At 43.7% G+C, this 13,231-nt stretch overlaps 1 protein-coding gene across 1 annotated transcript; it reads right to left on the bottom strand.

The window, feature by feature from the left end:
- Positions 1–314: 314 nt before the first annotated feature.
- Positions 315–12,878, bottom strand: caprin2 (caprin family member 2; the record flags this gene model as incomplete). Its single annotated transcript, XM_080051540.1, has 21 exons — positions 315–927; positions 1,154–1,208; positions 2,620–2,681; positions 2,868–3,044; positions 3,622–3,766; positions 4,624–4,767; positions 5,100–5,198; positions 5,293–5,400; positions 5,509–5,531; positions 5,603–5,717; positions 6,430–6,558; positions 6,646–6,687; positions 6,846–7,025; positions 7,718–7,903; positions 8,069–8,106; positions 8,661–8,774; positions 9,702–9,784; positions 10,894–11,132; positions 12,222–12,308; positions 12,445–12,507; positions 12,642–12,878. The coding sequence occupies 21 exons, from the start codon at positions 12,876–12,878 to the stop codon at positions 344–346; spliced, it is 2,910 nt and encodes a 969-aa protein (XP_079907666.1). The 3' UTR covers positions 315–343.
- Between the last annotated feature and the right edge of the window lie 353 nt (positions 12,879–13,231).

The following is a 13,231-nucleotide window of genomic DNA, read 5'->3' as shown; positions in this document are numbered from 1 at the left end:
GCATGACGACATGTTATCCAGTTGTACTAGTGTCAGTCACAGGGTGGGGGCACCTCCATCATCAACTACACATTCAAAGTGAATCATAGTACATTTGGTTTATGTCAAGCAGTCACAGCCCCCATTCATTTCAAATGTAGAGAATGACTATACGGAGTAGCGTTCATACCATTTGGCCGCTGACAAATCTGGTTATAAATAAATAATAATAAATAATATAAAGAATAAAGAAAAGGAAAAGAAAATGGCGCCGCATGCAGCCGGACCACAATGTCAGCTTTAATCACCAATCGGTACAAAGCAATCAGCGAGAGAGAGGAGGCCCATTTGTTTTCAGACGAGTTCAATCCTGGTAAAGCATGAAGCCCGAGAAGGTGCTGTACTTCCAGGTGCTGCCATAGATGGCGCCGCGGTGCAAGCGGAGCCAGACCTGGTCCCCCTGGAGCAGGGGCAGGATGGCGTGGTTGCTGGCCGTCTCGTGGTCGGGCGCTCCGTCGTTGGCGTAGGCCGACACCATGACCTCCTGGTTACACATCAGGTTGATGTAGAGCGGCACGTTGACGGCCAGCTTCAGGATGTGGAAGAGGAAGACGTAGGTGCCGCTGGCGGGGCAGGTGAAGCGACCGAGGTGGGTGTCGTACATCTCCCCCAGGTTGCTGTGCAGCTGGTCGAACACGATGGGCTGGTCCAGGTTGCCCGGGGCAAAGTTGGCCGTGCGAGAGGCGGTGAAAGCCACTCTCAGAGGCTGAGACAGCGGGTAGAGCTGCATGGGAAGCAGGGTGGCGGTCTGGTTGTGTTGGTGGTGGCCGTGCGGGGTGAGAGGGACCTCCAGGGTAACCGACAGCGAGTCCCCCTGACCAGAGTCCACCATGGTGAAGGTTCTATCCCGGTCCGGGCTGCTCACCTGGGAAGAGTCGCTCCAGGCTCCTGCACAGTGCAGACAGAAGAAAAGGTTAAAATGTCACATTATGCTCAATTTCATGTTCAAAAAAAGGTCATTTGGGTTTCTACTAGAAAACTGTTTATGGTGTGGTGTCCAAAAAATAAACACTGCATATCCCTTCATGAGACTGTCTTTTAGGGAAGATCGTAAGGTGGTGATTGCTGCAGAAGTTGTTCCCTGAATGATTAGAGTTAGCGCTTGTGTTCTTACCAATAGAGGTATGTCTCCCTCCTCCACGCCTGTAGCCGTGTTGGTATCCAGAGTCCTGCAAAAAAATACCACAGGAAGGGACAATAAAACATATGGAGGCAAAGCAGCAAAAAACACCCTGCGTTCCAAATCACATACTTTTTCTTTTTACTACACTACATACTAAAGTAAAGTTTTAGGGCCACAAGAGAGAAAACAAAATCAGTTAATGAATATTTTTTTTCATTATGTCGAAAGACGATTTCTCCAAAGTGCTATTGGGGTTGTGGGGCATCTGGGTATTTTCCGCACACGATAATTGACGTGCATGTATTGGGACATCCTAAATCTCTTTCTGGCATACTAAATAGTAGGGAAGTATGGGGATTGGAACGCAGGGACACTGATGATTTTCTTGATAGCATACTAAGCATTGCAACATAGCACCATTTATTAGCACCATGGTTTCTCTACCTTAAAAAAAAAATAGATTTCATTTGGATACATCTGTTCAACACACCCAGGGGCCTTGTTTCTTAATCATTCTGGCCATATAGTTTCTTTAAGTTTGAGCAAAGCAATTGCTGAGATTTAGCAAAAATGCTAGGAGCATGAGCACGTTCAGACTTTCTGTGGACCCAAAGCTGAGGTCTATAAACTGATGGATGTTTACAAGGTGAGTTCGGGTAATCATTTTACCTTCATTGTTACAGCCAGGAATTGTGGTCAGAACTATAGAACATAAGACCAACCAGATGTATGTAGGCAGACTGGAAAGTGAGAATATTTCTCACTTCTTTCTCTCGATAGTCTAATTAAACATTTCAAACAGCCTAACTTGTGTTGTATGCACATCTTCAGTATTTTCTTTGTGCTGAGTTAGTGCTGGCTGTCTTTTTTTGTTTTTTGTTTTTGTTTTGTTGAATTCCGTCTTTTATATGTGCTTGTCTGTGTTGTGTTGAAAAATGATTAATAAAATATATATTTATAAAAAAAAACATTTAAACAGCCTACACGCGAATACGTTTACACACACACTGTGTCCTTTAACGAAGCACGGATTTTGGCATAGGCGTGAGGATTCAGATTTTTATAAGTTTGCTGCAATCGAGCCAGTGACAAATAAGATTTTCCCTGCGTTCCAAATCACATACCCTTTCTTTTTACTACACTGCATACTAAAGTACAGACGAGTTTAAGGGCCACAGGAGAGAAAAAAAATCAGATAAGGAAGTTTTTTTTTTGTCAAGAAATGTCAAGAATAAAAGACAAATACTCCAAAATGCTATTGGAGCATTTATGTATTTTCAGCATACTACAATTGACTTGCATCTATTGGGACATCCTGAATCTTTTTCTGGCATACTTAATAGTATGGAAATATGGGGATTGGAATGCAGGGACTATTCTTATTAAGCTAGTCACAGTACTTCTTCAGTCCAGTGCCAATAGTGCTACTACATAGAGTACAAAAGGGATATACTTACTCTAGCAGCATAAAGGAGCGGGCCAGAGTCCCTCAAATGACTCTGGGGGATGTAGGATCCTCCTAGGGGATTGGAAATAAGCATTACGCTTCAGTAAGATTCATTTCAGTCTGAGCTTTCACCAGGATGTGACAAGAAGTCTACTTTACAGCACCTTAATCCTGAACAGATCAAAAAAGGGGAAAGGAGAGAGACATGCAGCAGTTGTGGAAACCCAGAAAAGAGGGGAAAGGAAAGAGGATAGATACCTGGATGCCAACCCCAAGAGCGAAAGCTTTGTGTGTGTCCCTTGCCTCCGCGGGCCATACCTCTGGCAGGTCCTCGGGCGTAGTAAGACTGAACCGGTCGACCCAAGCTGCCACTCGATTGGCCAGGGGACAGGAAGCTCTCTCCGCCATTACCCACCGTATAATCTGACTGGTACACTGCAGAGACGATTGCAGCATGAGATTAGGACGTTGTCGTTGCTACCGTCTAGCGCCTCGTTTCCACTGAGTGTTGCGGTTCGGTACGCAAGCCACACCTATTTGTCACCCTTTCGTCCCAAAAGGGTGGAGCTTCACCCTGCAGTCCGTTGATTGGTCAACAGAAAAATGTCCTGTGTGATAGACAAACTGCCCCGTGTAGGCGCATCGGCAAAAGTCTTGCGTTTAGAGAAAAATGGCAGCACGCAGCCCCCTCATCGAGTAAATCAGCGGGCTAAAAATGTGTCCTTCTGACGTGGCCAGCTCCGTTCATCTGCTCTGACCCATGGACTGTATATACTCTGACCATAGCTATCTCCGTCCGGCATAAACCCCACCCACCAAGTAAGGGTGCTGTCGGCAGTGGAAACAAGCCAGATCTAGGGTTACCGTGCCCTGCTGAACCGAACTGTGCTGATCAGTGGAAACGAGGCATGAGGTCCAAGTGGGTTAAAAGATTAGGAACCCAAAATTATTTGAGACAAATATAATTCAATTCAATTCAAAGAACTTTATTCTTCCGTTAGGAACTTCATACCTGACTGTAGTTCCTCGTCTGAGAGCGCAAACTCAGGTGGCGTTTGTGTGCTTGCAGTGCTGTAGCTGGGCTCAGCGAAAGCGGTGGAGTCCGGTTTGTAGTTCAATTCTACATTCTGAGGTAAGGAGGGGTTCACCTTGAAAACCTACAGTGGGAAGATAGTGGGACATAGAAGAATGGGCTGGCAGAACATGTGCAAAGCCCCAGTCGGATCTGAACAGAAGATGTCACATTGAGTTTAGATCTTATTAAAACTATACTGCGGAACTTCTGTCGCCCGCTGATGAATTCTGAGTCATAACAACAACACTCGACACACATACACTAATTAAGCCTTCGCTGATCGCGCATGGATTTTATACCTTATGCTGTATGTCCAGTTTATTTCCGAGCAGTTGAATCAACAACTGAAACATTTCGTGGGCGCTTCTTGAGCCAGTGTTCGGGTCGACACAAGTTTGTAAATGCCGCCATACTGAGATATACAGAAAGTTTTGTGGAGCCGAAAATACATTCTGTCACGTCTTATGGCAATGGCTTGAATTTAACCGATATTCATTTACGTGAAAAAGTTACGCACTATAGCTTAGAGGCATCACGAGTTACAATGTCCCGGGATTCCTTCCAGTATTTTCTATAATGACATTAAGCGTAAAAATATAGAGCACAACATAACGTGCTAAATAAACAAGTCCCAACAAGAGAGGAGCATTTAGTGACGTTGTAAAGTGTATCTTCTGACTGTTGGCGGAGACAGGCTAACGCTCCCATTGACTACCAGTATGTGCACTAGGCTAATGAGCGATTTGCCCATTTCTTTTTCAAAAAATGCATGCACAATTAACGGAATGATTTCTGTCGTATAGTCTTGAACCAGAATGTAAGACAAGCTAAAAAAAAAAAAAAAAAAACATTTAAAAAAAAAAATAATAATTCCTTTAAGAAGAGACTATTAGAACCCAAAAGCAGAAGAGAATGATGCTTAGCTGTGGTAGGACTTGCCGACTGAATGTTCTGAAACTGTGCAGATGTCAGAGTTCTTCTGGTGGGGGGCGTAGAGAAGGTCTGCCCTGGGGATGATGGGCTGGCTCTGGAGGATGTCGCCCCATTACAGGGGGACTGCTTCCCGGACTTTGTTACCGGTGTCTGAGGAAACCAGAAAACGCTTCATATGTGTAAAAGTGTATAACTGTCATGGCCAAGAATCAGTAACTTCTTTTAAAATCACATCACATTTTTATGGAATTGCTTTTAAGTGATGCCGTCTTTTTCTCATCCGTCTCATTGTCTTTCTACCCTTGCACCTTTTTAATTTTGTTTATTGCATTTGCTGCTCTTCCCTTTTTTCACAAATCACAATGATGTGTATATATAGATTGCTCGTATACGTTTTGGATTTGCTTTTTTTTTTTTTTTTTTTTTTTTTTTTTAAAAAGGTGCTATACGATAAAGATATTCTTATAAGAGTGTTCCTTTACACGAGGACAGCTCTTCTCCAGACTGACGGAGATGGTGGACTCTCTGCGATATAGCGGTGGTGAAGGAAACTTATTTCCGTCAGTAAACGGCAGTGGTTCCTGCAGAGACAAGACAACGTTAAACCATTAAGAAGGGCAGCCTTTCACAAACATGTTGCATCTCATAAGCTAGTGTGCTGCTGCTGCTGCTTACATGAGCTAGGTCCTTTGAAGAAAGCTCCAGATCACAGGTCTCCAAGCATTGCTCTCCATTTGTTGGACTGGCTTTGCGCTCCAGAAGTCTGGTAGGCAGTGGAGTGGACTGAGTGTGTGTGTGGGGGGAGAAAGGGTAAAGTGAAGTCAGAGGGATTTTAAATTTAACTCAGAATCAAATGATCAAAAATTAAAGAGGCAAAAAATGACAGCTTACATGCATCGCTTTGGGCAGGACATCTGAGAAGAAGAAAAAAAAGAAAATTATATTCAACACCTAAACAAACATTTTTACATGGATTTGATTTGACTCAATCGCTCAACAACTTGTTCCGAGTTACCCAGAGGAGAGGGAGATCCAGAGGGCCGTCTCTTCAGTCTGGGGTGGCCATCAGTGGGCGGGCTTTCACCGTCTAGTAGAGAGTCCTGATCATGACAGGATCATTTGAAAAAGACTTCAATTTGATACTCAAACCATAGTCTCATCTGGCAACACAGCCAAACTCCTAGACCAGTCTGATCTCGCCAGATTCACACTTCCCTGCGTTCCAATAGCCATACTTCCCTACTATTTAGTAGGCCAGAAAAAGATTTAGATGTCCCAATACAGGCACGTCAATTGTAGTATGCTGAAGATGCATATATGCCCAACTAACTCAGTATTCAGTCTTTATTCTTGACATAATGAAAAAAAAGAATCCTTATCTGATAATTTTTTCCGTCTGTGGCCCTAAAACTCTAGTGTACTTCAATATGTAGTGTAGTAAAAAGAAAGTATGTGATTCAGAATGCAGGGTTGTTTCTCTCCAGCAGATCAGCCTGGACTTTTTCCAATATCCGTGGGGAGGAGTCAGGTCCACAAATGGCCGGGATGCAAGCTTCCGATTGGTTCACTCAAATGTAGCCTTGTGAGACCAGCCATATCTCACGAGTATATTCGTCGATCCATGTCGACATCAACAACCACTAACGGATGGAAAGTAGGGAGGGCACGGGCTGACTGGAAGCTAGATTGACGACTACATGAACCAATCAGAGGGCTGGAGATTGGAAAAAAGGCCAGACTGATCTATAGGGAAAAAAATTATTGTGAAGCTGGTGCAAAAATCAGGCTGGTGTCAGGCCACCAAACTCCCACCTGCATGAAACTGAAGGAGCCGTGGATCTGGGTCATGAGGTCTTCTAGGTGCTGCCTCCTCAGGATGGGGTCTTTGGGTAAGGCAGACGGAGATTTGAAACCCTCCACAGGCATGTCCATGTTAACAGCCTGTGAGGAGTCGTATTAGGAGTGTGTGTAATGTTGTTCACAGTAGAGAAGTACATTTCAATGCGTTTTTGTCATTTATATACTCACCGACTTGGCCTGTTGCTCTCCCTTGGCTCTCCTCTCTTTTCTCTGGGGAGAAGATCACGCGTCATTTATTGTGTGGAGGAAACTATTGTTGAACGACAACATTGCATTAATCCCATACAATGGCCTTACTAGTCAGACTAGCTAACAATTTATATTTAAAAAAAATACAGATGCTCATTTTCTGTCCCTTGCGAGCTCACCCTGAAGATGGATAACTGTACAGTATGAGCTGAATTATTGACCTGGGAGGAGGCTGTGACCCATTGCTTCATCCTCTTGAGTGCGGCCATTTGAACCAGGTATAAAAAGACCTTTGCCACACGTTGTACAAACTGTCCGTTAAAAGCATACAGAGGCATCTTCTCCAACACGTGTCGTAGCTAGATAATGAATTTCGGAAGAAACTGCTGCAACTACATAGTGTAACATTGGGATTTCAATTACCTGTCGTACTGGAATGGCAAATACCTTTGAATAAGTTTGGAGTTAAGCACCCAAACTTGACTACATGATGTGAATGTGAACACATGCATTCGAGAGATGAATTTGAGTAAACAATTGTTTTAATGGGGGCGCTGTTAGCTCAGTTGGTAGGGCGTCCCCCCCATGGGCCTCGGCCAGCAGCGGACCCGGGTTCGAGTCCAGCCCGCGGTCGTACTCTGGATGTCACTCCCCTCTCTGCCCCATTTCAACTCTGTCTCTACACTATCAATAAAGCATAAAAATGCCAAAGAAACAAAAAAACAACTGTTTTAATGTATTTTGTATCGACTACATTTATCGTCAACCTTAGCTAGAAAACGCCATCAGAAACTGAAGTGTTGGCTTCCTTTGTTTACATACTAGTTTACAGAGCCTAGGCCTACGCTATATATTAATACGTTTTTTTTTATCAACACAGTACAGACAGGTAGCAGATCGTGAGGAGATTCGCACTGACAAAATGATTTTGACAACAAGCGTTGATTAAATTTAATTCAATGTAGAAACCAGATTGTATAACATAAGTTTCCCTTCGATCTAAATTGCAGTGTCCAGTCCTGTGCCAAGAGGGGTTCTGACCATACCTCACCTGTTTGCGGTCCCCAGCAGACTGTTTCTTGGTGGTGGTAACGGGGACTTTGGGGATGAACTTGGCTGCTCCTCTGCAGGGTTTAGGGGCCGTAGCTCGGGGTGAGGCGGCCCCGTCGGAGGCCTCTGTCTCCCAGCTGTCTGGAGGCTCGCGAGCCCTCAGGCTGGGGAAGTCCTCCTTCCACTTCTGTGTGGGGGGAGGGGGAGCCAGGTCAGTAGTCAGGTACAATCTGTTGAAAAACTGCCATATCACCAACGGAGCATCAGTGGATGGTGGAGCATGCTTACAGCCTCACAGCAGTGACATAAAACTTAGAAAAAAAAAGAAAAAAAAACACATTATAGGTCTTACCTCTTTAGAAACTTCTTTTGGTTTTGACTTTGGTGTGGCTGAAAAGAGGAGAAGAGAAAATAGTAATGTGCACCTATCCACATTCAGACTAGGCAAAAAGAAAAGAAAAAGTATACATTCATTTTACACTGCACTATTTATTCTAATCCTAAACCTCCATTAACAGCAACAGTAAAGGCTCTTGCACACCAAATCTGTATTTTTCGTCGGAAATTCTCACACGTTACAAAAATTAATACAAGTTCACGTTCTGTCAAACACGTTTACACACTGCCTCTGAGTTTTCTGATTGGAAACACACACACACACACACGAGAACAAATTTGAGTTTTTGACTTTAGGATTGAAGACATTCTTGGAAAGTGAGGACATTTTTCCGTCTTCACTTTGGGACATGCCTTTAAAAAGTAGCTGTTTTAGGGTTAACACTGGGTTATGAATCCCAGGATCGGTATAAATTGGGTATAGGTAGGCAATTTGTTTTGATGGTTAGGGTAAGGGAATGCATTATGTCAATGAGTGTCCTTACAAGTAAAGCTGAGTGAGTGAGTGAGTGAGTGAGTATGAACACAACATATTAACATGAGCTTACTGCTGAGGCTAGCTGAGCTCAGCGGCGCCTCTGGAGACTTGGTGGGTGGAGGAGGGAGACGACTGAAGTAGTTGCAGGTCAACAGCCTGGTGAGCTCCTTTTTCAACAGCTTGACTAGACAATCAGTTACAAAAGTAAAACCCCACGTCAGATTAGACAAAACTTGCGTTCCAATCCCCTTACTTTCTACTATTTAGTACGCCAGAAAAAGATTTAGGATGTCCCAATAAATGCACATCAATTGTAGTATGCTGAAAATACATAAATGCCCCACTAACTCCAATAGTATTTTAGAGTATTCATCTTTATTCTTGACATTTCTCAACATAATGCAAAAATAAATCTTCCTTATCCGAATTTGTTTCTCTCCTGTGGCCCTAAAACTATTCTGTACTTGAGTATGTAGTGTAGTGAAAAGAAAAGAAAAGGTACGCGATTTGGAACACAGGGTAAGTTACAGTTTGGTAGCCATTTCTGTCGCAATATCATCGTTCTCAATAAAAGAGACCTAACAAAAGCAGATACATTGCTAAAAATAAGTGTAAGCCTAGTAAGAAACATGAGCTTTCCGTCAGGGTGTACAACAAGCCACCCATGTATCCCCAAGCATCTAAATCTAGTCGATCAAACTATTTCCTTCGCCTCCAAGAAAAGTGCACACATTGTTTAGTTCTTTCAAAACAAATTTTGATAACTCGACTCTCCCTGAACATTTCATACGATATAAATATTGTAACAATGGAACCAGACTGACATCTTATCAGGAGGTTGTAGTAAAGGTTATATCTCAGTATGACTTTGCTCAGCTGCATAAAAAAAAGAAAAGGCAGGTCTCCAAACTACAGTAGTGTGTGTGTGTCTCTGTGTCTGTCTGTGTCTGTGTCTGTGTCTGTGTCTGTGTCTGTGTCTGTGTCTGTGTCTGTGTCTGTGTCTGTGTCTGTGTCTGTGTCTGTGTCTGTGTCTGTGTCTGTGTCTGTGTGTGTGTGTGTGTGTGTGTGTGTGTGTGTGTGTGTGTGTGTGTGTGTGTGTGCGCGCGCTCACATGTGGAACCCGCCACCGGCTTGTTTTTCCCCTCCATTAGGTCCAGGTAGACCAGGGCCGCTCTCTGCATCTGCTCCTCTAAACTACAGCACAGTCAACATGGAGGAGAGCTCATGTTAAACTAGTTGTAAAAGGCTATAGGCTTTGTTTCAGATCCAACTTCTATTTGCATACACTTTATTGTTTAACTGTGTACATGTGTTGAAAATAAAAATCCAGTTTTAATACACAGCCTAGGCTCAGTAAGCTGGCATGCCGTTAGCTACAGTGGCATCCTTTTGGTTACATACCAGTTTTCAGAGCCTTGGTTGTGTATTAACCCTGGATTTTTTTTCTCAGTACACACACACACAGATCTGTAACACAGGACTATGCTAGAATAAGCACTTAAACCTTTCCATTCTTATTTTGACTGTACTTCCAGCTGTGCGACTTCAATTACACTTTGTCCTAAATCCAAAACAGAACTCACCCCCCATTTACACTTAATAAATACAACCAAAAAGCAGTAGGGACACACTGAATTCTGATCGTTGCACGCAGCAGCATCTGAACAGAACAAATCTAGGTAGTCAGGGTGGGACGCGGGGGAAACGTCAACAGTATGCATTACCTTCAGCACTATTGTTCTGTGAGGAGGGCTGGGGATGGAAGCTTGATACTTTTTGGCACAGACCACCAAAATGCATCCATACCCAATATTGAAAAATTTCTTGTCGTTCAATACCATATTTCAATCCCTAAGGGGTTAATCTCATCACCCAAGATGTAAAAGTACTGGTGATTGGCTGTGTGGAGCCATCCAGGAGTCTTACATACCGACTGTCATTTTTTTTATTGTTTCACTGATTCACTCTGTATCGTTTCCATTTAGTTCCTTCTTGCTCTTATACTTAGTTGGAGCTGCAGTGGCTCAAGAGATCGGCCATTTGTGCCAATCTGAATGCAGTTCTATTTCAGCTTATTTAGATTTTGATTTATTAGGAGCAGCAAAAAAAAAATGGAAAAATAAAAGTTTTTTATTTTAAAATTTGTATAACGTCATCTTGTCAAAATGGATTTCATAAAATTGCTATAGAAAAAAAATCGGCATCTGCATAGATATTGAAACTATACAACGTTACCCAGCTCAAGAGTCTTTCTTCTACCAACAGACATATAAGAGGGGTTCTTACGACGACCCGTCACTCACCTCAGTGCGTGGTCCCTCTTGACCCCCAGCATTGCAGCGAGCTGACCCAGGCTGTGCAGCAGTGTGGCGGGGAGGTGTGGAGCCTGGTTGTGGCCATGCAGCAGGTCTCTGTGGACGTGCTCCAGCCCCACACTGTGGAGCACATACTGGACCTGGAGCACCGTGCCCAGGCGCCTCCGCTCAGCCTCCGCCACACACACCTGCTCCTTCTTCACAGCCTTCCTCTGGGCTTGCAGCAACTGCAGGGTCAAAGAAAGAAAGAAAGAAAGAAAACATGTCAAACGACACCTGTTCAGTTCACAAAATAGTTTATCGTCTTTAAAAAAAGGTGGAGTAAGCGATTCTGGAGAAAAGCTGTTGTCAAAATCAGCGATACTCCTCACGATCGTCTGTCTGTCTGTCTGTCTGTCTGTCTGTCTGTGCTGAAAAGAAAATCCAGTGTTAATACACAGCCTAGGCTCTGTAAAAAAAAACTGCCATGTTGCTGGCCACCCTTTTGTTAACATAGCCGTTTACAGAGTCGAGGGTGTGTATGAACACAGATTTTTTTTTTATCCTCGTTTTGCCAATTTAAAACAATGTTTCAAAAGAAAATGATGAAATGAAATTAATTTTGTCATCTTATTTTGTTTATTGGAACCTTAAGCTTCAGAAGTGTATCTGGACACTCTTTGTGAACCAAAGTAGTGACTTGGCCTCTCGTGCCTCGAAGCAAGGCATGCACTGAGAGAAGAGGTAGCGGGGTAAATCCGATTTAGCCTCCAGTGGGATGTAAAATTACTTTTAAGCCGAGCTCTCACACTAAGTCTGTGTTCTGAAAGCCATAGTAATGTCCTACTCATACTCATTTTGACGTCAATTTGAGTATGTGACGGTTGTGTATGCGAGTTTGGGTAGGCGAGAAATGCCCGGATGAGTACTTACTTCTGGGAAGATTTTGGATATGGATCGATTGGATACTTTTCCTACTCAACCGCCCCACAATGCATTGCGTCTTTTCAAACAACAAGTTTTTTTTATATTATTTACAATTCTGCATTTCCTGCACAACAAAGGACTGTATGTAAAAATCTAGTTCTATATCTAACCTGTGGAGGGCGGTAATACGCTAAACAGCGTCTAAACAGCCGGAATCTCATAAGAAGAAATTCTTTATTGCTTGAGTATACTTCAGTGTGAATGTTTCGACGCACCTCGCACACACAATCGATCTTTAAGACAGTATGTAGTAGATGTTGAGTATGTAGGGGGCAGGACGTCAGTATGGCTTTCCGAACACAGCCTAAAAGACAGCTAAGTGAATCCCAGTTAGATTGCCCTATGCTTACACTCAGAGTCAAGCTGTCCAGGGTTTGGTGCAGCTCCCGTGCAAATTCCAGGTTGTGCATCACCACATCGTACTTTTCCACAGCCGCCTGCAAAACAAAGAAATGAGCAAAAAAAAACTAAAAGCACACAAACCCAACCAGGACATACCCTGTGTTCAGACCACCACACGGCTTATAAATCTACATCCTTGCACCAGAACATCCCTCTTAAACCAGGTCTCACCATCTGATCCTTGTTCAGTGCCTTGCCCCGGTTCAGTCTCTTCTGGTATTCCTCCAGTTTCAGCTGTGGGTGCAGAGAGAGACAGACAGACAGACAGACACAGACAGACAGACAGACAGAGACAGACAGACAGACACGTCACAAAATGCAGATTTTATAACCTGCTAGCCACTCTGCCCCGTCACCACCCAGCCTACCTTCTTTTTCTCCAGGTTGCGGACCTTGTGCTTGAGGCAAATGAGTCCGTCTTCTATGTAGGTCTCATAGCCGTAGTAGGCGGTGGAGGTCTCCAGGCTGAGCTGGAGGGTGTTCAGCCCGCCAGGGGAGCCCTGCGTGGGGCTAGCAGGCTCCAGCGCGTCCCCCTGGTCCTCCTCCATAGAGAGCTCAGGTGGAGGGCTGACATCCAGGGTAGGGGAAGGAGACAGCTGCACCATGATGAGCTTCACCGGTTGAAGAAGAGGGACACATGTTTAGTGCTCAAACATGCAGACAGTGAGACCAGAGGTAGGACTTACAGTAGCTCACAAAAGTGAGTACACCCCTCACATTTCATTATATCTTTTCATGGGACAACACTGAAGAAATGACACTTTGATACAATGTAAAGTAGTCAGCGTACAGCTCGTATAACAGTGTAAATGTACTGTCCCCTCAAAATAACTCAACACACAGCCATTAATGTCTAAACTGCTGGCAACAATTTACACTGTTATACAAGCTGTACACCGACTTATTTACATTGTATCAAAGTGTCATATCTTCAGTGTTGTCCCATGAAAAGATATAA

Source organism: Ammodytes marinus (assembly GCF_949987685.1).
Source record: "Ammodytes marinus genome assembly, chromosome: 22".
Lineage (NCBI taxonomy): Eukaryota > Metazoa > Chordata > Actinopteri > Uranoscopiformes > Ammodytidae > Ammodytes > Ammodytes marinus.
Note: the sequence above shows the minus strand (reverse complement) of the source record. Positions and strands in the feature narration are given on the sequence as shown.